General features: G+C 38.2%; 1 protein-coding gene across 1 annotated transcript in view; it reads right to left on the bottom strand.

Annotated features, from left to right (window-relative positions):
* ncstn (nicastrin) overlaps nt 1-27,534 on the bottom strand; it is a 58,933-nt gene that overhangs the window by 23,094 nt on the left and 8,305 nt on the right. Inside the window, exons 2-11 of the mRNA XM_028821161.2 lie at nt 24,906-25,010; nt 24,681-24,804; nt 22,937-23,055; nt 22,698-22,843; nt 19,183-19,333; nt 12,672-12,781; nt 12,292-12,450; nt 11,274-11,378; nt 10,585-10,662; nt 74-243 (exon numbers count right to left, since the gene is read on the bottom strand). Of these exons, the coding sequence (XP_028676994.1) occupies nt 74-243; nt 10,585-10,662; nt 11,274-11,378; nt 12,292-12,450; nt 12,672-12,781; nt 19,183-19,333; nt 22,698-22,843; nt 22,937-23,055; nt 24,681-24,804; nt 24,906-25,010 (1,267 nt within the window). The remainder of the gene's footprint in view (nt 1-73; nt 244-10,584; nt 10,663-11,273; nt 11,379-12,291; nt 12,451-12,671; nt 12,782-19,182; nt 19,334-22,697; nt 22,844-22,936; nt 23,056-24,680; nt 24,805-24,905; nt 25,011-27,534) is intronic.

A 27,534-nucleotide genomic window follows, 5' to 3' on the forward strand; every position in this document is an offset into this window, starting at 1 on the left:
AATATTACATTTATATAGCACTTTTCCCAATGCTCAAAGCACAAATTTCTGTATTTTATTTTGGCCAACTTACCTGTTGCTAAATGCTGACTGGTGATCTGTAAGAACAACACCTGGGATATACTGAGCTTTTAGAAAGCTCTGAAAGGAGGAAGGAGGAAGGGGCTGAGAGAAACTGGGCTCGAAGATAGGAACATTTGAATCATTGCCAACTTTCATTAAAGTGGATGACAAATTTTTCACCTAAGTTTAAAAAAAAAAAAAAATTAGTACTGAACCAAATAATGATCACTCAAACATTCAAAAAACAATTAGTCTCTGCTTCTTCCAGTTTTTCTTCTCTAAATATCAGTCTGTAATGAATCACTGCTCTGCTACTTTTGGCTTAGTAAACTTTGAAAGAAAGAACCCAGGGCAACCCAAGAGTTACTTCTGGGATCAAGCAACAGCTGCTAATAACAATACAGTTAGTGGGCATCACTATTCAGACTACCTGATGTTACCTCCTGTCTCAGAGAAATAAATCAGAAATGTTTCCAAAAAAAAAAATGAATGACTACAACCTGCTACTGCCACCCATAAACTCCTAACAGCTTCCAGAAGGTTTCTCATCACCTGCCTCCTTTATCATTCCTAAGGTATCACTGACAAGTATGCCATAAATGAACAATGTGATCCACTATGTATGATATGTCCCTTAGAGCAGACAAGTAGGCATTTGGCACTTGAATAACCACTCGAACCGTTTCAACACAACCTACTGAACATTTTAGGGTATTTGGTGTCAACTCTGAAAAATGTCACTTATCAGAAAATTCTACATATACATTAAGTACATTTAAATAATTCTTCCCCAGAAAGTATATATCAGTAATGTCAATGGTGATAAATCGCTCAGGATTTTGCCCCACTCCATTATGCATCCTCACACAGAGAGGCTGGCTGTGACCCCAAAGCCTCAGAGGCAGAATTGAATGAATCAGAGGTCCTGGGTTCACAGCCAGCTTCTACATGTGATGAAATGAAATGGAGAGAAACAATAACCGGAGAGATTCCTCACCAGTGACAATTTAAAAACAACAAAAAAAAATTGCATAACTATATTGAGCAAATATATTAAGAAAGTAATACCAGACATGAAAAAGTATCATTTTTCACATCCTGGCTTATGTTTCTTTAAGAATGTGGGTCTCTAAACTTTCAGCTAAAGCACTGTATTATCAAAAATATTTGCAGGTGAGAAACAAACATGATTGTCAAAAGAAATTTTTTTTCCACAGAAATAAATTATTGCACAGTTGAGAAAGAATATCCCATGCAGTGGAAAAACTGCCATATTTCATATTTTAAGGAGGGTGCTTTACTCTAATAAGCTAACTATGCCCCCTGAAATGACTATATAATAATGATACTTATTGACATAGCACTAGATTGCTCCTTTCAATACAGCTCTTTCCTTTTTGAGACCTGCACCATATTTGCAACATATTAATGAAGATGTGGTGTCTTCTGCATCCAACAACACAATAATCACTCAAAAATGTCACATTTATAATCACTTATATCATTTTATCATGTGTGATGAAAATAATAGAAACAATCTGAAAAGTTGTCAGTGCTCCAGTTATATCAGTTACATAAAAATGTATATAAACTCACCTGAAATGGCATCAAAATGCATTTCACACAATCAGTACCAATTTCTAAGTGGCCCGCAGGTGAAAAGCACAACGCTGAAGGAAGCACGTTTCAGAGAGACAGCAAAATCGACAGTGTACAAAAGTGCGAAAATAAATAACTAGCTTTCTTTGCTTGTGATGCAAAGATGCTGACACACATCAGAGATTATACTGGGCCTGAATGCCAGAAGAACCAATCTGACAGGCAATTTGACTGTATACAAGACACTGTTTAGAGGAAGAAAAAAACAAACAAAAAAAAAAAAAACATATTGAACGTACTGAATCACATACAGACAATATGAATGGACAGAAGATATGTATTCAAATCATATCATCTTTGTTGTTCCTTCTAAATGGCACCTCACAGCATACTGACTTTGCTGATGCATAGTCACTAGGCAATCATTTGCATTAGAGGTCAGGTCAGAACACATTATTCTTGATAAAAAGTCAATGTCTTTTCACTCAGTATATGTCAAGTAAACCCGACAAGTCTTCCTGCTTAAGTAAATAACAATTTCATGTATATTTACAGTTGTGGCCAGGACTTTACATTCACTCATCATGGACAGGAATGTCATGGTAATTATGAGCTTTGTTTTCTTTGAACTGTTCATTTTTGGGGGTGGAAGAATTGTACAACATACACCGTTAATGACTCTAAAAAAGAATTTGATGCACAAATTTATTTTGTAACCTTGCTCCACCTCATTCCACAATCTTCAGCAAGGTGTACTTGGACTAATGAGCCAGAACTTGAATTTCAGACTGAGGCTTCCAGAATCATGCCAATTACAAATATATATTTTAACGTCATGTATTTACATGAGGGTGATACAATGTCAAGATTAAGTTTACATTAAACCCCTGAATGCAACCTTAGAGCTACAGCTGGCTGCCCAACAATCCATTTTCTAATTGGCCCATCTAGTTTAGGGCTGCAGGGAGCATGTGTCTATCTTGGCTATACATGGCACTAGGAAGTAAAAACTGAAGCAAGTTTTAAATGGCATAACTGTTCTGTCCCTATGATTAGTCTACAGGTTAATTCCAAAAATTAAATAAAATTTATTTAGCTTTTCAAAACTTCCATATTAACCAAACGTTTGTGTGGTTCAGTTCCTATTTGAAGTATGAGGCAAAGCTAATGATCTAACACATAATGAGCTCACAGAGACATATAATTATAGACTTATAAACTTTGCAGGGCTGCTAAAACAGTATACTTCACTGCTGAAATCACATTCGCAAGCATTACATTTTTATTATTTATCTTTAGAAGCCTAAGGAATTTTCATTAGTATAACAACTAAAATGTGTCAAATGTAGTGAGGTGATGTGTGTATGTGTAACTTCAACCATTTTATGATGTAACACTTTTACTGTCGGCACCTGTTTGTAGACCTGGATGTTGTGTTTGATTCTGAACTGTTGTAATTTCATAAGAAAGGTTTGTAAATCTACCAATTTTCATGTTAAGAACAAGTTTGCCTATTCAGTCTTACCTTGACTACCCTTCTGCTGAGGTTCTTAGTCATGCTTTTAATTTTTCACCCCTATGATAGCTTAATGGCCTTTTATAATGTTCTTCTTAAGCATTCACTATAAACACTTAAGATGGTTAAAAATTGAGAAGCTTGCTTTTTGCCACACACATAATTGTGAGAGTATTACTCCATTACTATCTTGTTTGCAATGGTGTTCTATTGATAAACATGTACCATTTAAAAATTTTATGGTACATGTAAACTTTACATAGCTGTTCATCTAACTATTTTGCAGATTTAATTAGTCCCCATGTTCAAATTCTCCATTTTGATGAATCCCACCATCTAGTGCCATGGATTATTTTACTCCAAGTCTCTGGAATTGTTTGCCACTTTAAATTAGATAAATTCAATAACTTCACTTATTTAAATCTAAATTAAAGACTTACTTACAAGCATATTTATATTAGTATATTTATTATGGTCATAGGTGAGGTGAGGGATGAGACAAAGAGCGGTTATACAAACCTCCTATGACGAATAAAAAATTTGGACGGCGTTTTCCCTCGCCCGGACGCGGGTCACTGGGGCCCCACTCTGGAGCCAGGCCTGGAGGTGGGGCTCGATGGCAAGCGCCTGGTGGCTGGACTTGCACCCATGGGGCTCGGCCGGGCACAGCCCGAAGAGGCAACGTGGGTCTCCCTTCCCATGGGCTCACCACCTATGGGAGGGGCCAAGGAGGTCGGGTGCAGTGTGAGTTGGGTGGTGGCCGAAGGCGGGGACCTTGGCGGTCCGATCCTCGGCTACAGAAGCTGGCTCTTGGGACGTGGAATGTCACCTCTCTGAAGGGGAAAGAGCCTGAGCTAGTGCGTGAGATTGAGAGGTTCCGGCTAGATATAGTTGGACTCACCTCGATGCACGGCTTGGACTCTGGAACCAATCTCCTTGAGAGGGGCTGGACTCTCTACCACTCTGGAGTTGCCCCCGGTGAGAGACGCCGAGCGGGTGTGGGTATACTTATTGCCCCCCGACTTGGAGCCTGTTCATTGGGGTTTACCCCGGTGGACGAGAGGGTAGCCTCCCTCCGCTTTCGGGTGGGGGGACGGGTCCTAACTGTTGTTTGTGCGTATGTGCCGAACAGCAGTTTGGAGTACCCACCCTTTTTGGAGTCCCTGGAGGGTGTGCTAGAGGGCATACCATCTGGGGACTCCCTCGTACTGCTGGGAGACTTCAATGCTCACGTGGGCAATGACAGTGAGACCTGGAAGGGCGTGATTGGGAGGAATGGCCCCCCCGATCTGAACCCGAGTGGTGTTTTGTTATTGGACAAAACAAACACAATGTTCAAGCATAGGGGTGTTCATATGTGCACTTGGCACCAGGACACCCTAGGCCTCAGTTCGATGATCGACTTTGTGGTCGTGTCGTCGGACTTGCGGCCACATGTCTTGGACACTCGGGTGAAGAGAGGGGCGGAGCTGTCAACTGATCACCACCTGGTGGTGAGTTGGCTTCGATGGTGGGGGAGGATGCCGGTCAGGCGTGGTAGGCCCAAACGTGTTGTGAGGGTCTGCTGGGAACGTCTGGCAGAGCCCCCTGTCAGAAGTAGCTTCAACTCCCACCTCCGGCAAAACTTTGACCATGTCCCGAGGGAGGTGGGGGACATTGAGTCCGAATGGGCCATGTTCCGTGCCTCTATTGTTGAGGCGGCTGACCGGAGCTGTGGCCGTAAGGTGGTCGGTGCCTGTCGTGGCGGCAATCCCCGAACCCGTTGGTGGACACCGGCGGTGAGGGATACCGTCAAGCTGAAGAAGGAGTCCTACCGGTCCCTTTTGTCCTGTGGGACTCTGGAGGCAGCTGATAGGTACCGGCAGGCCAAGCGGAATGCGGCTTCGGTGGTTGCTGAGGCAAAAACTCAGGCATGACAGGAGTTTGGGGAGGCCATGGAGAACGACTTTCGGACGGCTTCAAGGAGATTCTGGTCCACCGTCCGGCGTCTCAGGAGGGGGAAGCAGTGCAGTGTCAACACTGTATATGGTGGAGATGGTGCACTGCTGACCTCGACTCGGGACGTTGTGGGTCGGTGGGGGGAGTACTTCGAAGACCTCCTCAATCCCAATAACATGCCTTCCAATGAGGAAGCAGAGCCTGGGGACTCGGAGGTGGGCTCCCCCATCTCTGGGACTGAGGTCACCGAGGTGGTCAAAAAACTCCTTGGTGGCAGGGCCCCAGGGGTGGATGAGATACGCCCGGAGTTCCTCAAGGCTCTGGATGTTGTAGGGCTGTCTTGGTTGACACGTCTCTACAACATCGCATGGACATCAGGGACAGTGCCTTTGGATTGGCAGACTGGGGTGGTGGTCCCCCTCTTTAAGAAGAGGGATCGGAGGGTGTGTTCCAACTACAGAGGGATCACACTCCTCAGCCTCCCTGGAAAAGTCTATTCGGGGGTTCTGGAGAGGAGGGTCCGTCGGATAGTCGAACCTCGGATTCAGGAGGAACAGTGTGGTTTTCATCCTGGTCGCGGAACAGTGGACCAGCTCTACACCCTTAGCAGAGTCCTGGAGGGTGCATGGGAGTTCGCCCAACCAGTCTACATGTGTTTTGTGGACTTGGAAAAGGCGTTCGACCATGTTCCTCGGGGAATCCTGTGGGGGGTGCTCCGGGAGTATGGAGTACCGGACCCCCTGACAAGGGCGGTTCGGTCCCTGTACAACCGGTGTCAGAGCTTGGTCCGCATTGCCGGCAGTAAGTCGAACCCGTTTCCAGTGAGAGTTGGGACTCCGCCAGGGCTGCCCTTTGTCACCGATTCTGTTCATAACTTTTATGGACAGAATTTCTAGGCGCAGCCAGGGTATTGAGGGGGTCCGGTTTGGTGGACTCCGGATTGGGTCACTGCTTTTTGCAGATGATGTTGTCCTGTTTGCTTCATCAGGCCGTGATCTTCAGCTCTCTCTGGATTGGTTCGCAGCTGAGTGTGAAGCGGCTGGGATGGGAATCAGCACCTCCAAATCCGAGACCATGGTCCTCAGCCGGAAAAGGGTGGAGTGCCCTCTCAGGGTTGGGAGCGAGATCCTGCCTCAAGTGGAGGAGTTCAAGTATCTTGGGGTCTTGTTCACGAGTGAGGGAAGAATGGAGCGTGAGATCGACAGGCGGATCGGTGCGGCGTCCGCAGTGATGCGGGCTCTGCATCGGTCTGTCGTGGTGAAAAAGGAGCTGAGACACAAGGCAAAGCTCTCAATTTACCGGTCGATCTATGTTCCTACCCTCACCTATGGTCATGAGCTATGGGTAGTGACCGAAAGAACGAGATCACGAATACAAGCGGCTGAAATGAGTTTCCTCCGCAGGGTGTCTGGGCTCTCCCTTAAAGATAGGGTGAGAAGCTCAGTCATCCGGGAGGGGCTCATAGTACAGCCGCTGCTCCGAGGAGTCAGATGAGGTGGCTCGGGCATCTGATTAGGATGCCTCCTGGACGCCTCCCTGGTGAGGTGTTCCGGGCACGTCCAACCGGGAGGAGGCCCCGGGGAAGACCCAGGAGACGCTGGAGGGACTATGTCTCCCAGCTGGCCTGGGAACGCCTCGGGATTCTCCCGGAAGAGCTAGAAGAAGTGGCCAGGGAGAGGGAAGTCTGGGCATCTCTGCTCAAGCTGCTACCCCCGCGACCCGACCTCGGATAAGCGGAAGAGAATGGATGGATGGATGGATGGATTTATTATGGTCTTGTTTTATACTGTTACATGTAGAACTTGTTCTTGGCTATCTCAGTGCTTCGATTACTTTATTCCCATTGTAATTGTTTTTTTTTTTTTTTTTTAATTTTGTGTTTGTGTTAGCAATATAAAGTACACATGATATTTTTGTATACGATATACTGTATGTCATATGACATTGAATGGTATGGGAGCAAGGGTGGCATGGTGGCGCAGTGGGTAGCACTGCTGCCTTGCAGTTAGGAGACCTGGGTTCGCTCCCGGGTCCTCCCTGCGTGGAGTTTGCATGTTCTCCCCACGTCTGCATGGGTTTCCTCTGGGTGCTCCGGTTTCCTCCCACAGTCCAAAGACATGCATTGGCGATTCTAAATTGTCCCTAGTGTGTGTGCACCCTGCTTGGGGTTTGTTTCCTTGCGCCCTGTGTTGGCTGGGATTGGCTCCAGAAGACCCCCGTGACCCTGTAGTTAGGATATAGCGGGTTGGATAATGGATGGATGGTATGGGAGCAAACATGATGCAGTCTCCAGTTATGAATAACTGGAACATTAGAAAAACTATGATGAGAGCAGGCCACCATTCTGCCCAACAAACTTGTCCATACTATTCATTATAGTAAGTACTCCACACAGGTGGCACAGTGGTAGTGCTGCAGCTTTGTAGTAAGAAGATTGTGGGTTTGCTTCCTGGGTCCCCCCTGCATGAAGAGCTCTTTGAGTAGTGAGAAAAGCGCTATATAAATGTAAAGAATTATTATTATTATTATTATTTGAAGATCCCCAAAGTCCTGCTATACACCACATTACTTCCTAATTTACTCCACATGTCAATAGTTCTCTGTGTGATGAAAAACCTTTAAACATTTGTGTGAAATCTGCCCTTAGCAAGCTTTCAAATGTATCCCCGTGTTCTTGTTGCACAATTTATTTTAAAGTAACAACTGGGACCTACTTGCATAGTTTAAACACCTCCATCATACCCCTTTTAATCTACGTTTTCTTGAACTGGAAAGGTATTACTCCTTCAATATCTCCCCATACCTCTTATCATAGAACCAGCCTAGTCATTCTCCTCTGGGCTCTCTCTAGATCCTTTTATGTCTTTTTGCAACATGGAAACCAAACCTGTACACTAGTACTCCAGGTGAGGTTTTACTAGTGTGTTATGCAACTTAAGCATAACCTCCCTTGACTTCTACTTCATACCTTGCAATATACAGTATAACTTGACATCCTATTACCCTTCTTGATCACTTCTTTACTCTGTCAAGATGTAGATAGTGACAAGTCCACTATGACTTCTAGGCCCTTCTCATAAAGTGTATACTTAAGTTTCAGACCTCTCATTGAGTAATCAAATGTAACATTTTTAATTCTGCATGTAATACTTTATATTTAATTACATTAAATTCAATCTCCTACAAATTTGTCTACAAATAATGCTATTTGTATTCTTATTTTATTGTAAGCACCAAGAGAAAAATTAAAATTAATGTGGACTTTACACATTGTTATTTTTAAAGACAGAGCATCAGTCTGATCAGCTAGCTCCATCTCGAATGTTATCAGTCAGTATTCTCAGCACAGCAGGACTGTGAGGTTCAGTCAGCATAGCAACAGACCTTTCTGAGGCAGTATCCACTGATGATTCTATTGATGACTGTTTGCCTAAACATTTTTAATTTAAAATATGAAATATTAAAGATTTACTTTGCTTTAGGCAGTGCTAAAACAATAGTGTCTATTAATTGCGGACATATAATTATACTGGCAATGTTAGCAATGTGTAGTTCACCAAGCAGAAGGACAAAACAAATGTTAATAGAAATTTCTTAATGCACTAATAATAAACAAGATTCCCATTTATGGTTACCTACAGAGAAATCAGGGGTGGGATTAGTGCTGGGTCAATCCTCTTTTATCTATACATCTCCTCACAATATCCAATCATCCAGGCTCTTGGTTTCTCTTATCAGTGCTATGTTGATGATAGACAGCCGTACCAGTCATTATCTCTCAAGGACCACAAAGTATCAGCTAGAATCTGTGCATGTCTCACTAGAACCGCAACCTGAATGGAGGAAAACCATCTGCAGGTCAACCCGCCAAAGATGGACCTCCTTATTATCCTGGCTCGTCCATCTATTCAGCACCTCAACTCAGGAATAATGTATTGAGCTGAACAAACACCTGCCAAGTCAGTGAACAACCTTGAGGTGGTGATCGATCACCAGCTGTCCTTCACTGACCATGTTTCAATGGTCTTTCAGGCTTGCAGATTCACTCTATATATAACATCCACAAGATCAGCCCGTATCAACAACACAACTCCGGATTTAGGCTTTGGTCTTGTCATGTCTGGACTAATGCAACTCTCTGCTGGCAGGAGTGTTGTGATGTGTTACCAAACCACTGCAGATGATTCAAAATGCAGTGGCACATTTGGTGTTCATCCAGCCAAGGTAGGCCTATGTCACTTCTCTTTTAAGATAATATGTGCTACTGCAGGAAGACAGTGTAGTTAAGTTCAAGTCCTTGATGTGTGCCTACAGAGTATTCAATAGGTCAGTACTTATATCTACCTGGGGACACTTGTGGAATCCTATACTCCATCTTGCCTACTCGGGCCTGTTGATGAACAGCATCTGGTGATGCCACCTAATCTTAATCCACACTCTTTTCATGTGTAGCACCTAGGTGATGAAATGAGCTGTTCAAGCTGTAGACTCTTCAAATGTGTTTAACTGTTTAAAGACTCCTGTTCTGTGACTTTCTGTCTAATTGATAATGGCTTTGACAGGTTCTTGTAACCAAGAAAGTGTAGTTAGCTTGTAAATTTTTTGTTTGATCTTTTGTCATGATTAATTTTATAACCTTGTCCTGAAACACTTCCAAACAGTCCTTAGACTGATGTTTACTTGATTATGTTGATATCTTTTGTAAGTCACTTTGGATAAAAGTGTCCGTTAAGTAAATAAAAGGTACGTTTATTATCGAAATAGTAAAAAGTAGCAAACTATTCTCTAGTCTGGTGAACAAGTGATTCCTAGTAAATTGCTGGGCAATTTAAGCTTGAAATTACGCTTGCTTATGGTTACTGAAGAGGCTTCTGACAGCTTAAGTTTGATAAAACAGTGTGCCAATTCACTGCCAGGTACAACTATAACAACTCCCATCAAATAAAAAATGCACTTTAGGCATATTATAAAGTATGAACATCCAAAAATCATATTAGAATATTTATAAAATTACACAAAATAATTTTTAAATACATGATTTTACTATGAAAAATTAACTTTCTTCAACTGATATAATAAAGTTAATTAATCAGTTTTGGAAATAGTAAAACAATTTGCATTTGTAGCAAACACAACAGTACATGAATAGCTTATTTACTTGCAGTCAAATCACTTGACAATTACTGAAAACTGAGGTGGCTAGGATTATAAATAACAAAAAAAAGTAGAAAATTACCTTCTTTAACCTCAGTTCTTAAATCTCTTTGTTGGCTCTCATTTACAGTTAGACACATTTTTGGTTTCAAAATCATAAGGACAAACAAAATGACTAAAAAGCATTAGAACCTTCACTTAAATACATTAAACGTCTGAGTTACCAGTAAGGTAAGGAAAAATGTATAATTAATAATTACAGAAGCATATACTTCATTAACCAGTTAAAAGGAGCACAGTTCAGAAAGAGTTACCTCATTGTCAATTGAGGCATTTTGTCGGGAAACTGGATCACTGTGAATCCAAAGCTGTGATGCACTTCGTAATCCCACCTGCATAACAATACAGAGTACAGGACATGAATCAGAATAGCAAGAAAATTAGTAGTATATGTGATGAAAAATACAAATGATCTAATTTCACCCTTATAATAATCAAAAATGCCAGAATGTCTAAGAGACGTTTTCTGGAGTAGGCCACATTGAGTCCTGACCCTAATGCAAACTAAGACTTATTTATAGAACATTTGGTCAATCCACTCCAAGATTCTTCACACCTGTTCAGGGTTAAGGTGAAATGCCCCAAAATTACATAATCATAATATGCAAGACTGGTAAATATCTATTTTACAACAATCAAAACTGTAATTACTACCAAGTATATCTCCTCTATGTAACCTATGTAAATCTAATGGATTTCAATTTTTATAATATATGCACTCCTCTCAAAACCTCCCTTAAAAATGAATGTGCTGTGCTTTAAATTGTTAAAAAAATAACAGTATTTTATGCATATAAATGAGGATTCATTAACATAAATGCTAAAAAGACAGGCACTGCTATAACCTTTATAAGGTACATCTCTACAACATGGTAAGGTATTACTTATATTACTTTTGAAAGCTTTACATGGAGGAAAAGAAAAAAAAAAAAACTGTACACACTTGGCCAATTTCAATAAACGTGTCAATGTTTTCTAGGCCAATGACAAATGTGCCCTTCTGCATATCGTACACCATACGGGAACTACCAATGTAGTCAAACACCTCCTAAAACAGAAGAGAAAGAAGCAAAGAATCTATCAATTTTTCAAAGAAGCAGGGATTGAGTACAACACACAAAACAAGTATTTCTATGTAAAGAAAGCTAATAAAAGACTACTTGATAATAAATGGTGCAAAGATCATTTCAATACAGGATTTACACCCATGGACGGTGTTGGATATCCCAAGAATTCTTACGTCTTAATAATATCATGAACTACCTGATAACTGTCTCTATTATCTGTGTCAAACTCAATTAAGAAGAGAGAACATATGGGTAAGACTAATCTATTGCCCACAGTATGCTCAGGAATGAATGTAATATCACAAAAAGCCTAGTTATAAATTCAGAACACATAAAAATAGCTCCACACAAACAGGGGGTTTGGGTTGGGTTCAAACAAGTCCCGTGATTTTGCTTAACTCATGGTAAAGCAAACTCTTTAGGGTTCGCGCACCACCAAGGAACAAAACAGGAGAGTTTCTAGACTTTAATTTAATGGAGTTCATAATCAAGTGTGATATAGCTAGGAAAAGACTGTACACTGGGAAAAGGCCAAGTCATTGTCTGCAGTAATGGAGGTGGGCAGGTATAAGAGCCCTCCCAAGTGAAGGAGTTAAGCCAAGTTTCATTTACAACTGAAAGTAACCAATGGATTGATGCAAAGGTGGCAGACCCAAATGTTAATATGGGGCACAAGCTCTCTTAAAAAACTTTCAATTCAGATGTCAATCTATGGACTCATTCCACCTATTTATACCCTTTTTCTGAGGTGTGTTCAACCCCATGTGCTTCTTCCTGCAATATCCACTAAGCAAAATGATGGGGAGTAAGTGAGACACAGAAACTGGAAAGATGCACAAGACTATGAAGACTGTCAACGCAAAAAAATAAAGCTACCGATGGAGAGCCACTTACACCCTGGAAGAACGAGAACAAGATATTTTTTTTTAAGGGACTGGTAAGGTTTTCAGATATTTTTGATAGAGTCTCAGCAACAGCCAGCAGTGTTACAAAGCCAGAGACAGCACTTTCGCCTCCGGGGGCAAAATCCCAGAAGAATGACCGTGTGTCCATCTGCCCAAAAAAAAAAAAATAAAATCAATATTACAAACTTTACTTTAATTGCACTGTTCAGTAATAAATGTAAAACATGTAGAACATTAGAACCTTCTAGACGAGAGGAGGTTATTCAGCCCAACAAATCTCCCCAGTCCCATCCACTTAATTCTTCCAAACTAATGTAGTACCAATATTTTATTGAGTAATCTATGAATTATTAATACATATAGTCTTACCCTTGCAGCAGCAATAATTACTTTCTCATCAGGGTTTTTAGGTCCAGAGTTGTTAACAGGATGTAGGAAACTATAGATATTATAGTCACTTAATGGGTCGCATAACACTTCTGCAAAAGAAGTACAATATTCCAGGTTAGAATTTTACTGCTCTCAGTAGCATTAGTTGAACTAGAATAGTATTCAAAAGGCAAGTATATCAATACTTCATAATTAAAAGCATTTGATACATTGATTATCATTTTCCACATAAGCATGCTTTCTTCTTCTAAATTCAATTTATTTCTAGCTCAAAGCATTATACACTATTACCAAGAATAAAAAAGTAAAAATTAAACACTGCACATAACACCAATGTGCAATTTGTACACAAAAATATATAATCTACAGATTTTTTTTTTTTAATATGGTAAACAAATAAGTGAGAGGATAATAAAAACACTTGACATTTCTGAGGAAGAACCTTTAAAGCAAAACCTGAAAACTCCAATTTTTCTTTTCAACTGAACTTCAATTTTCATCTAGCAAAATCCTTTGTTTAGTTACAGTATAAACAAAGCAAACTAGTTTTGACACAGATGAATACATAACTGGTGTCACTAGAGGTAAGGAACTGCGCTACACTTTTCAATCATTGTGTGCTTTTATGCACATGTCACTGACACAGGTAAACGCAAAATCCTTTGTTTAGTTACAGTATAAACAAAGCAAACTAGTTTTGACACAGATGAATACATAACTGGTGTCACTAGAGGTAAGGAACTGCGCTACACTTTTCAATCATTGTGTGCTTTTATGCACATGTCACTGACACAGGTAAACAGCTCGATTGGCAACTAGCTGCTTAACTGGTGATAGAAACAGTTGCTGTAATTTCCTAAAATCCTAAGTAGGTGTCCCAGCCTTGTCATCTCAGCGAGTTTAGATGCTATATGGGAGAGTTAACACTCTTAACAAGGTGGGTTTTTGGTCCATTACTATACCTTTTCCAACTCTATGAGCTACAGTATCATCAAAAACTGTAGGATTGTTGAGCAGAAGGTCAACATACTATACACTGCTGTAGGTCATTTTAGATTAAATTATCTGTATTTTGTAACTTAAAGTTCAGTAATATTCCATTAACTGTCATTTGACTAATAAGTTAGAAAACTGTTTTGTAAAATAAATAATAAACCATTATGCATTTTTGCTTATATTTCCATTAACTGACATATTTAGAGCAAGTTCTTACTGTCATACAAAACTTTGGGTTACGAACACTGGCAGGAATGGAACTCATTCATAACCCTAGGGTTGCATGTTACATAGATATACCCAGCAGCTACAGCTAAAGAAAGCTTAGGTGCTGCTGAAGCACTTAAGAGTTAAATGCTAGACATAGTTCACAAATACTGCATTATAGGCAGTGCGAAGTTCACTGTCCTGTGTTCGTTTTCTCTTTGATCATGTCACTTTATACACATAACTTTTTCCTCAATGTGTTTATAAGGTAGGAGTATTACAATCTCTCTATTATAAAAAAATCCTGCAGAGAAACAGTAGGGCGTCGAGACGTGATCTTCACGTTAAGATCACGGAAGACATTTAAAAGACCCGCGAGACTAAAGAGATTAAGGTCCCTGCAAAACGCTCCGTGGCCAAACATGAGACTTTGTGCCAAGAGATTGACCCAGGACCATCTCGCGATGATGTAGAACATGAGATTCTTGCAAGACACGCCCTACTTACAACCAAATAAGATCAAGGGGCGGGCAACACACTCAAATCGTGTTTTGGCTTTGAGCACACACAGATCCAGGGCTCTCAGCACATATAAAGCGTATAAGGACAATACATTATAGATGAAACGTAGACAACTAAGTAGGGGTGGGTGGTATGACCAAAATTCTATATCACGGTATTTTTCTAAATTATCCCGGTTTCACGGTATTCAACGGTATTTTTTTCCCCATGCATGAGTGGATGTTAACCACATTTTCCACTGCAATTACTGGCTAAGAATAACCTATTCCACTGTCAAGAGTATTGTACATTGTACAAAAAAAAACATTTTAATGTGCACACAAGTATTAATACAGTGATAGTTTTCAAGGGGGTGGCACTAATGGAGAAGGTATCACATTGCATGACAGATGCAGTCAAAGTATAGAACCTTTTTTTTGAACAAATTTTGCAAAAACAAACTATAATTTTGACAACATATTTTCAACCATACAAAGAGGCATTTAGACTTAGTAAAATATCCAGAAGTGCTTGTCAAAAATTGTATTGCACCGAATATGTCTTAGAAAAGGAATAAATAGTAAATATTTTTTGTAAACCAACTACACTTTCTGTTAATGTTAACAATCTCTGTCCACTGACACGTTAAAGTGACTTTTTAAACAACTTTATCATCATTAAACTGCATAATATTTAAACTAATAAATAATAACAATAAAATAAATAATAGTATTATCACTGATAGTTCCACTATTACTTCAAGACTTCAAGCCCAGGTGCATTACACAGTATTCACCAAATAAAAATAAAATAAAACAAGTGCAACTTGGTGATGACATCTTTACCAACTGAACCATCATTTAGGCAAACTGCATTAATATGGATCTTGCTTCAAGCTAAGCTATACTGGGAAGAAAAAAACAAACTATATGTCGAGAACAAAGTCAACATTTCCACTTTATTCTCGCCGTTTATGTCGAGATTAAAGTCGACATTTCCACATTATTCTTGCCATTTATGTTGAGATTAAAGTCGACATTTCCACTTTATTCTCATAGTTTACTTCATAATTAAAGTAGAATGTCGTAAACTAGACTTCTTCCTAAAATCAATGTTTAATCAATTACTCAATTTACCCCGTCATAAATTAATGCAGCACATTAAATGCTTTGTGTTACGTTCCCTGACCCAGTGGTTAATCACTACGCTTCTTAAACTGACTTCCTCCGCACTAAGAGAAGACAGCGATCACCATACAGAATCCATTCACTTCATGATATTCCTGCTTTGTGAAAATTTAGAATGCTAAGATAAATACTTGATATCATTTTCATGATGAAATGCATTAAAGCAGGTATTACACATGCACGGTAGTGAGGCAGTAGTGCTGCTCCCTTGCAGTAAAGGGTCCCCAGGTGTATGTTCAGTGTAGAGAACTTTATGACAGGTGTGATGAGGCTCCAAAAAACTGGATGTATGAATAGCTATCGCACAGGTTTAACTTAAATATTGTGTAAATGTTGGGTTTGTGATCTGCTGGTCGGAGACACGAACACAGAATTCAATGCATGTTCTTCTGAGTGGGCTATCTTTATTGCATGCATGCTGTCTCTATCTGACATAGGCTACCAAAACCCCAGTTCCTATCCTTCCTTTTTCTTTCACCACACAACCAATCACCACACGATAAACGTCTTTGTGAAATTAAAAATAGTTATAAACTTAGCCCACGGAGTGTTCAGAACTTTAAAAATATCTTCGTTTAATTATGCCATCCATTCAGAGTTGCACCCATTTCTGAACGAGTCGCCAGCACATCGCAGGATGAATACAAGCAAAACATACACTAGCAGGGTCAATATAGCACAACAAAACCCCACATCCTACATGACTCTGAAAGGAAACTGAAGCACACCGAGTAAACCCACCAGAAAAACATGCAAATGCAAGGCAGGCACACCGCCGTGCCCCCATATGATTAATGCATGCTTTAATGCATTTCACCATGAAAATTATATTAAGTACAGTATTTATCTTAGCATTCTAAATGTTCAAAGAGCAGGAAGATCATGAAGTGAATGTATTCTGTGCGGCGATCGCTGCCGGCGCCTCCTCTTAGTGCAAGAAGAAATCAGTTTAAGAATCACTTAACACAAAGCATTTAATGTGCTATATAACTTATGACGGGGTTTGAGAAAATCTAGTAAATTAAATATTCATTTTACGATGAAGTTTAGTTTACGATGTTCTACTTTAATGACAAATTACGAGAATAAAGTCAACATGTCGACATTATTCTCGTCATAAGCGTCAAGATTAAAGTGGAAATGTCGAGAATAAAGGCAACATGTTGTCACACTATTACACAGTACCCAGGTACATTACACTGTATTGAAAACAAATAAAACAAGTACAACTTGGCTTGCAGTATTATCCAGTAGTATAGAAACAGTATTTACACATCTGACCTTTTAAAACTAAAGCATCTCCAGGCGACAGACGTGACTCCTTTTTTTCGGCTCTCTGTCCATTTTCACCGCACGGCATACCTATGCTACCACCCACTATTTGGTGGTGTAGCAGTGAAAAAGAGCCCTAGTGCAATAAATCTGTGTTTAGTGGTGTAGCAGTGAAAACTTGAACAGTTTCCCGCTGCGATACGTTCTGAACGTCATTTAGGCAATTGAAACCGGTGTTGCGGTATAAGAAAAATCCATATCATAAAAAAAATAAAAAACGGTTTTCGGTATGAACCGGTATACCGCCCAGCACTACGACTAAGCGAAGAAGAAAGCAGCGCGGAGAAAAGAGATTCAAAAGCGTTGGAGAGACAAAAAAACAAAAAAAAAAAAAAAGCACATCCAATCCGGACGTTCATGCTATACACATGCAGAGCAGGTTAGAGATTATGAAAGCAATGGAATTCAAAAGGCTCAAAAAAAAACAAAAAAAAACAAACAAAAAAAAAAAAAAACCTTGGTGCAATACACATCTGGAGAAAGTTAAAGAATATGAAAGTAGGAAAATTAGACAGTATAAAAAAAAAGAAAGATCGCAGTAGAGCAAACAAACGGAAATTATTAATCAAAAAAGTGAAAATAATCACCATGGACCATGTGTCATTGAAACAAAAGCAGGAAAAAGCGAGGTCAGAAATAAAAGAGAGTAGAAAACAAAGTAAAACGTCATAAAGAGGTTAAAAAACAAGGGGGCCAAACACATGCAGAGCAGGTTTGAGATAATGAAAACTGGAATTCAAAAGCCTCAAAAAAAAAAATGTAGGTGCGAAACACATGCAGAGCAAGATACAGAATATGAAAGCAGAAAAAAACGACAGTGTCAAAACAAAGAAAGTAAACATCGCATTAGCGCAAAGAAAGAGAAATTACTACTCGGGAGAAATAACGAAAAGGTGAATAGAGATCGAATATATGGACATAGGTGATATGTTAGAAGTATGTAAATATTGTAAGACTTTGAAATTTAAGTCAAGAGAATTTCAAAAACGGAGTTTACCACACATGCATTTATTGGTTACTTTGCAAAAAAAATTATTAACTGCTGATGATGTAGATCATTTTTTCTGTGCTTAAATTCCAAACAGAGAAACCTATCCTGAATTATGCTACAAAGTCATTAAACACATGTCTCACTGATCTCATTTAAAAGATTCAGCACATTGGGACTTGAAAGATTCCAAATATTGTTTGTACAGAAGTTCAGAAATAAAAGTGAAACTAATGAAATAGCAACAATCCAAAGAAAAAAAATCATAAAAGTATGTATCCGGAAAAACAAAAACGGGGGTTGGTGAGCGAAGCCCCCTAGTTAGTGTAAAAATAAAAGCATTTAAAGTACAAATGTACATACAACACCTTGATTTTTTTAACCTACATTTGAATATATACTTATTTTTAATATGGATACTTTAACCTTAATTTTTGGATAATTTGACAGCAGTAATGTAGAGAGTGAAAGGCTCTTCGGCACTCTCTCTAATATAATAAATGAAAGAAGGACTAGGCTATCAGCTGAGAAAGCTGAAATGGTCATTTTTCTAAAAAAAATTTTGACCCTCATGAAAAAATTAGTTGACAAGGAGATCTGTAAATGATTTCTCCATCAATCAATAATTCATGATTTTTGTGTTTAAAGTTGGTAAAGGTTAAGCAGCTAAGTCAATTTGATAAAGAGGTCTTTTCTTCAAATTATATTGCATTGTTTAAGGGTGATTTAAAAAATAGCACTATTTACTTTGTGTCAAAATTATGTTTGAAGTTTGTTTTATTTGAAGTATACAGAGATTTCATTATTTTGTTTGTTAGGTCAGATCTTTTGATGCATTTCTGGGCACGTCAAAACTTTTGATTGATACTGTAAGTTGAAAAAGAAAATCAAAGAATTCATTTTTTTAAAATGCTGTAATTTTACACAAATATAAACTTTAATATATGTTTTTGTGAGAGTTCAATTAAATGAAACAAAGGAGTTTTGTTTAAGTGATGCTGTAGTATTTCTTCCTGTAGAGTAACAGAGCGTTTGTTTGAGCAGTTTCAGCATGGCACTTGTACAGCGTCATCTCAAATGAAGTGCAAGATTCAACTAACTCACTTTAAAGCTTAGTAATTGTTAAATAGTAAAAATATTAGATCAGTATTGGCAGATACTCAAAATTTCAATGTCAATATCAGAAAAGACAAATTGGTATTGTGCTATCTCTGATAACATTTTCGCTCCATAAGCAGATCAGGCCCCTACTAACTAGCTACCCTTGTAATTTGCTCACCTGGATTGATACTGAAAGTTGCCTGGAGATCATTACGCCTCATACAGGTGACTGTGTTGGTGGCAGCATGCATATGTGAAAACAACTGCATTGCACACAATGGATAACTGGGTCCAGAGCCATTCACAGGGACATTGTGATCAAAGAAACACTATTAAAAATGAAAGGAAAAAAGTATAAAGAACTGAGAAAAAAAATAATTAAGTGCAGTATACAGTTGTTTATTAATTTACTTGATACACTTGCCCTTTTGACATATTGATCAATTATTTATAATGGTTCTGCTATGTGCAGATAAGGCTAATACAACAGAGAGACCAGCAAAACGTGTGTATGTCAGAAAATCAGATAAAGAATGTGCAAAAATAAAGATTTGTCATTTTAGGAGTGGTATAGTAATGGCTGACAATTTCACCAGAATAAATCGATCAAGAATAGCAACAAATATCAGAACTCTATTAGGACCGTTTAAGCAGAGTAAAACAAGGAACAAATAAGTGAACTAACAGGCGTCTACAACAATAATAACAAATGACAGACATCTGAAAGCATACATGTGCACAGACAGACAGACAGACAGTCACCCACTCACTCACTCCCATTGACATGCTCCAGCAGCAGCATACTGATAAAAACAATATTAATTAAAGAGTGATAAAAACACAGTGCAAGTTAAAAAGTGCAAGGTGGAGAGTGCTAGGCAGGTATAACAGTCAATAACATTATATAATGTTACCGTTTAAAGACCCCTGAACCCCGGGGGAATTGCAGAGGCGCATAGTGTGAGGGAGGAACGATCTCCTCAGTCTGTCATTGGAGCAGGACAGTGACAGCAGTCTGTCGCTGAAGCTGCTCCTCTGTCTGGAGAGGATACTGTTCAGTGGATGATTTGTGAACTGCATTCTATTACATTTTCCTAACTGAGCGGCACGTCTGACACATGGTCATATATCCCAAATGGTGAATTTCAAGGAGAGCTGGTTACACTTGTGCTAAAATGATGAACAAAGGGCTGATTATGCAATAGGTCATTAAAATGCAAGGAAGACATGAAAAGCATTAAAAATGCATCTACCCATCATGTATGTCCCCTGTTATGAAGATTCCTGTGCCCCATACTAAGATATGGTTGTCATGTTTTCGCACATCTTTGTACACCATTTCTCTTTTGATTTAATGCAAGCTCCATACAAAATACCAGCCTGTCCCTCAGTAAACATGCATCTGCAGGCAACGGCCTGCTGTTTCAGAGCAATGTCCTGAAGTCTGTGTTTTAAGGTTGCAGGTGTATTACATGTTATTGTCGTACCATGGGGGCGCTCCATGATTGACGATGGAGAGTAAACTTACTATCGAAAAATGTTACTTATCAGCTGTTTCGGAGTGCACACTATAGGTTCTGTTACCAATAAATTCTTCGATGGCAGATCATCAACAAAGAAAATGGAAAAACATTATGTAAAATATTAATAATTAATTACTTGACACCCAATAACTCTGTACAATGACATTTAAAAGATAAATCATTAAAATAAATGTCCTAATCCATTTTCATGCCATATGTGGTCCCTTGACACCCAATAACTCTGTACAATGACATTTAAAATGTAAATCATTAAAATAAATGTACTAATCCATTTTCATGCCATATGTGGTCCCTTGCTCTTAAACAACAATAGAAAAGAAGAAATATTTCAACAGGAAAGGCTTTGTTCTGGAAGTCATATGTGCGATTAAAACCATGTGAATTAAATAGTTTAAGTTCTATCAAAAAAATGCCTTGCCTGTCATGACCACCCCTTTAAACTGGGAGAGGATCTCATTTTAATAGCAGGTATCATTATCCTATAAAATTATTTTTTCCTGTATATTACATGCACAGCTGACCATGACAGATTAAAACTGATCAAAGTTTTTAAAAAAAAACTTGCACAAAGCATTAAATGGCAACCTTTATCTGCTGTGCCCCCTTGCAAAATGAACACTGGGTAGTTAAAATGGTGCACAGTGTCTTTAATAAGACTATTGGTCAGTCTTCATGTCCTTCAGTCCTCTGTGCCCCTCCATCCCTTCCACCAGAAGGGAAACTCATTTCCCTAGCTGAGCATTTGCTGTAGAAATATGAGCCCCCTGTAAGATGTTTCCAAAATGAACACTGCCAACTAACTCCTTGAGGTTGAATTTTTGTCTGGAGCGCTGAATACGAGTGTTTTGGGCATACTTATATGAGCAAAGCTACTGATGCAAGCTGACTATCCTGAAAGTAGCTGGCCAATTATCTGTGTTTAACATCATAAGGTTCAGAACCCCATATGGGCCATTTGGCATAAAGGACAGATCGTCAAAAGGTGTGTGAGAAACTCCATTCCATCAGAGAAAGAAAAATACAGAAAGAGAGACAGAGAAACATCCATCTGGACATCAAAGATGCCCATACTTCAGCTCAAAGTCTGGGTCAAGATAAGATATCTTATGACACTTAATATTTCCTTCTCTCTCCACTCTTCAGCTTTGAAATCTCCTCAAAGCCTTTTTGATTTTGGAACAAGTGTGTCTTTTTATTAGGGCTTTATAGCCAGATATCACTATTTTGTATCATTTAATTAATTTATATTTTCTGTTTTTATTATTATGTTTTAATAAATATTTCCTTGCTATTAAAATTGTATACTTTAGCCATACATCTCAAGTCACTAAAGTAATAAATTATCTACAGCACTCCTTGTGTGGGGAGACAGTCACTTCTTTCCTATAGGGTAAAGGGCTGAGGAAGGATGCCTCCAATGGTCAGCAGTGTCAACTGGAGTAGTGCACCATTTAGGTAAGTGACATTTACTATGTGTGTGTGTATCAGCCTCCAATATCTACAGTCCATTTGGGGACCAAGCCTTTAGTGTTTGTAACAGTTAGGGATACCCATGTGGATTACTCAATCCAAAGGTAGCTGGTCCCTTTGTGGAGTACTGAGGAGTGACAGGCTGTTCTGTCTCTGCGTGTGTGTCTGTGTGTGTGTATGTGTGTGTGCGTGTGTGTGTGTGTGTAAGCTAAGAGTGCAAGAATACGCCAATTTATAACTAACTTGGTGAGGCCCACTCGCCTCATGATAATAAACCACTATAACTTTACAAAATTCAAACGTAACAGTTAGGGTTATAATGTTATCAAGACGTTATGTCTGTTTCTTATATTGATATTTCTTCACTCATTTTTTTGACATATTAATTTAATCAAAGAAAATAGAATACAATATTGTGAAATTTCAGAAGCATTGTTGGCATATGCAAAAACATGATTCACCACTGGTAAAAGAATAAAAGCCAGTGTTTGATTTAAACATCACATTGACGAAGAGAAATTAAGAACTATTTAAATTTTGCATTTCAATGGCAAATCAAAGACACTTCACTAGCTTTCCAGAATTAAAGTTCTCTGTTTGCTGGATATGTAAACAGTATAATAGCTTATAGGAAGACAAAATGAATTTTAAAAAGTTTGAAAAACCACTTCAAACTTGCCTTTTTCACAACTTCTGTCTCATTTTCATCCTGCATCATAAAGATCGGGAAATGGAAATCTTCATATGACAAGTCATTACCAAGGGGGTTCCACACTGTCTTGTTACAGTGGGCATATTCTTCACCATAACTGTTTGAATAAACACCTGCATAAAAGGAATACATTAGGCATTAATCCAATAACCTAAATTAACAAAATGTTTTAAGAGTTCCTTCATTATTGATGTAAGGTGACCTACTTGATTTGTCATTTGGACATTTCTGATGTGGTGAAAAGCCACCTTCAGGACCTTTCTTAGGAACTACCACTGCAACACCTGCCACACGTGTGCTGTCCTTCATTTTTATCATCACTTCTCTATAGTGATTGGAGAAAAAAAATAAATAAAACATTTGCCCCAGGAAAACTAATGGTAAATTTAAGAAAACAACAAAATGAAAATAAAAAAGGTTCTGGCATGGTATTATTAAGTTAGTAAATTGCTTAGCGTACAATAACACTGTATTAAGAACAAAAAAAAATTGGACAAACTGTGCACAAATTAAACTTTTCTAATTGGTTCCCTAGGTAGATGAAAGATTAGAATTTTAAGTGAAACAACATAACGTCATTCTCTTTTTATTATTGTTGCACAGACTAAATGGCCTATAATAAAGTGAATTTCCCTAAATACACAAATATCTAACAATCAACAAAAATGTCAAATTTTAAAGTAAACTAAATTAATATATACTACTAAGAATTACAGGATAAAAGTTAAAATTGTATTGGCCAACCAAAGATAAAAATCAAAACACGATTGTTGTTTTTTACCACTGGATTCACACCGTATCTGAAGACTACTAATGCTATCACACAGCACAATCTTTGCACGACTGAAAACACAGGGGAGAGATTTATAAATAGGGTCATTCCATGTCAAATCAACAGATTTTTCAAAAATTCCACACACTTTGGTGTCAAAAAATTCAAAAAAAAAAAAAAAATACCAGGTACACCCATGTTATCTAGGAGACACATAGTAAAATTATTTTGATGCAAGATCAATGCTTTCCAAGATACAGCCAATGTTGTGAGGGGAGAGGAGTGTCAAACTTGACACAACTTTAATTTGTCATCAGTTTCACAAGACTGTATCTCAAAAACTGAACCACCTAGGCAGGCTCAAATTTTACATACCGGTACCTTTATAGGTATAGTACATAAAAAAAAGGAAAATGTTCGGTCCAGATGACAGCACTTGGTAAGAGTAGACCTTCAAAATCGGAAACAAAAATATTTTGGTCTTTGGGTTTGCCATGTTCGGGCTTTCAGAAAGCACACTTTTAAATGATAGGTCTGCTGACATTTGTTCCATGTTTTGATATCTATACAGGGCTTTTCAAAAGGTTATAAACAAACAAGAAACTGCATCAGCGTTTGACCAGCAGACCCCTCAAATGTGAAAAAAATCATGTGGGGTCTAATTTTCAGACCAGCTTAAATCACTGAGGGAATGTCCAGACATTTTTATAATTATTTTCCTGTATCCTACATGGTCCAGTCTTTCTCAAGAAGCACGTCTTACTTTTCTTATGTGAATCTTTCATTTTTATTTTCTATTCTAAACATGGGTTAAATTCACCATTTGTCAGTAATGATAATCTTCAAGTTCTTCATCACTAACTTGGGTATAGGATTAATAGAAAAAAACAAATCACCAAAGACATGATAAGCACAAAAAAAAGGAACAACAGCTGCTTGTTTCATCATTAAATACAACACTATTAATAGTGAAATGTTAACATCATGCTATTACAGCAGCAGGAGTGTGACCCATTTAATTTCTGTTTCAGTTGAAGTACATAGTGTAGGGCATCTATGTCTTTGAGATCAAGATGGTACTGTAGCCTCCCACTAAAATCAATTAGTTGGATTTCTAAAGGCTACTCTTTTCTTTAAACAAACAAACAAAAACAAAACAAAAAATGAAAATGAATTACCTTGTAAAGAGTGACCCATCCAGTAGCACCATATAAGGTGGAGTATTCCCGGTTTTAAGAACCCATTCTAAATCAGAATCGTCACCGACCACGTGGATAACACCAGTATCGCCAGAAATTGACGCTGTTTAAGTATTGTGCAGTGAAAAGAGAAATGATAAATTGAAACAACACTATCAATGAAAAAGGCAGAAAAAAAAAAGAGTGAGCAAAGAAAGTACTTACATTGGCAGCCAATTTGATGGGTTGCATTCAGTAGTCTAACACAAGGGACAGTTTTGTTTAAAGTCACATAGATTTTCTGTTCAACTGAATTGCAGTAGATGCATTCTGTAGAAAGACAGTTGCACATTAAAATGAACAACAAAAAAATACATAACCTAACATTCCTACACTCGACATTAAATCTAAACACTTTAAACATGGCCATGGTAGAGGTCACTAGCCTACCCTGTAGCCAGTTGAAAGGGCAATGCTGCAGCATTCTCTGCAATGGTTGCAGTGGGGTTGTCGGCTTTGAGACAGAAGCTATTGTTAATCCACATTTATGACATAAAACTAATTGCACACCTCCACACACAATTTCAGAAAATGCAAGTGTTTGCTGAAAAGTATCGTTGATGTGCTGAAATTAGGAGAAGTGATAGATGTTGAAATGAGGCAATGACGCAAGACACTAAACAGTGCACTAACAGATGGACATGGATGGTGCCGAGTTAGTAGCTCAACTGGTTCAAAATGATCAGGGTCACAGGATCACCAGCTTGTGGCATAAGGTAGCAACCAGCTTTGGCCAGCACATCCCAAGGCACATTTACAACTATCAATTTACCTAGCATGCACATATTTGGAGAGAAAACCAGAGTACCCTGAGAAAAACCTATGAAAAAAGTCCACTCAGATAGTGCCAAGAGCAGGCTATTATTCCAGGATGTTGGAACTGTGAGGCAACAACATTAAACAGCCATAGCAGTGGTTAACTACTGCACATACATACAGTAATTAGCTTTATAAAATGCATTACCCTTAACCTTTTCCAAACACAAAGTATTATAGGATTTTTACTAACAATACCAGTCACCATGGATGTGGGTGAAAATGATCATGAATTGTCTGCACGACAATATGCCAAAGAAAGACAAACAAATGCATACTACTTTCCTTTGGTCCATTAATAAATTTTCCTCTTGTTTATTAATCCTGTTGACTCGTGAATATTCTCCACATGACCACGCAAGGTACAGTTAAACATTACAATTACTGTTACCAAAAAAGTGAGATGGTGTCCTCTCATGGACTTGCGCTCGCTTCATAAAAGAGATGTCCAGGACCAGTCTGGCTGTTATAAGTACTGTACATATTGAGTAAATTAAAATTCAGTTCACACTAAAATAATGACTGTCCCCTTGTGGACGACTTGACTCAAGCTTCAGCAGACAAGACTCTGATAGAACTACTGACAGAAATTTTGAACCTGGCTTGCTAACATTACGCAGCATTTTAGCCACTTAAATGAACCCATTCATGAAGCATCATCAGAGAGATTAAACATCACTCATATACAAACGTGATGCTCAATTGACTGGTGCCAGAAAGCCATGAATTTTCTATAACATTTTGCCTCCTTCACAAAATCAAAAGCAGTACTACTGCGACTGAGAGAAAACTGCTAACTCATCTATACATTCAAGGTACCTGATCTGCACATATTTCTATTTTCAGCTAACAGAGTTTCCATCTCTTAACATTTAGTAGGTTGGCCCATCTAATATTTATGAGTACTGTGCTGCTGCTGTTATTGTCCTTCATTTTTGATGCAGGTAGTGTAACAAAGCACTGCATTTTACAAATGACAGCATTTTTGTAGTCTCCATGGGAAGGTGGACCAGGAGGAAACACTTACAACAAATGAAGAAAGAATAGAATCAGACTGTCTGAACAGTCCAGTTGTAGTTACATACAATTACCTAGCCTAGACAACAAGTATGGTTATCTCCACTATCTAATACTATAGAATACAATTCCTGAAAAATTTAAATTTCCATTAAATAAACTAAACTAAAGTTGTCCTAAGTCTGCATGCTTTTCGATAGAGTGATATTTTCCATACTAAAACTTGAAGAAAAGTTATTAAACTTGAAATGAATCCTAGTAATGTCTCAAAAACTGCAGGATTTTAGCTGGACTGGAAAAACAGAAAAATATAGCTTCCTTACAGCACTTGTTCTTCAAATAGGTTATAAACTAATTTTTGCGAGATGAAAGGTAAATATGGAAACATAAAAGAAAAATTCCAAATGGGCTAAGCATTCTAATCAAAACACATTAAATATCAGTATGTTAGAATTACTATTAAACTAGTGTAGTCTGTTAATGCTGAGACTGTAACATGTACATAAAATAATTTTAAGCCTTTTTTTCCCCCTCACTCTACCCATTAATCACAATCAATAGTCAAAATCTGATACTTCCAATATTATAAGCAACTGTAAGTTATTTTTTTTCAGTGAGTTATCAATTTCAAATTACAACATACTAATAGTCAGTGAGAGTACAGGCAGTGAGTTTATGAGTAAAATCGATATGGGATGGAAAATGCAAGGATTAAAAATGAGTATTTTGTTAAGAAAGAATGTTAAGGTGTAGAATATACAAAAAGGAAAAACAAAAACATGCATTCATATTCTTTTTGAAAATAAGCTCTTTCCATAATGTTTAATGTTTGCTTCTGAAAGCTTAACAGAAACTAAAATGAGTCATTGCAAAGCAAGTATCCCACGTACAGTATGTCGAAAACAATGTTCATTATTTCCAATACAGCACAGTGAAATGTTAAGAGAAAAAAAAACACCAA

Source organism: Erpetoichthys calabaricus, chromosome 16, assembly GCF_900747795.2.
Source record: "Erpetoichthys calabaricus chromosome 16, fErpCal1.3, whole genome shotgun sequence".
Lineage (NCBI taxonomy): Eukaryota > Metazoa > Chordata > Cladistia > Polypteriformes > Polypteridae > Erpetoichthys > Erpetoichthys calabaricus.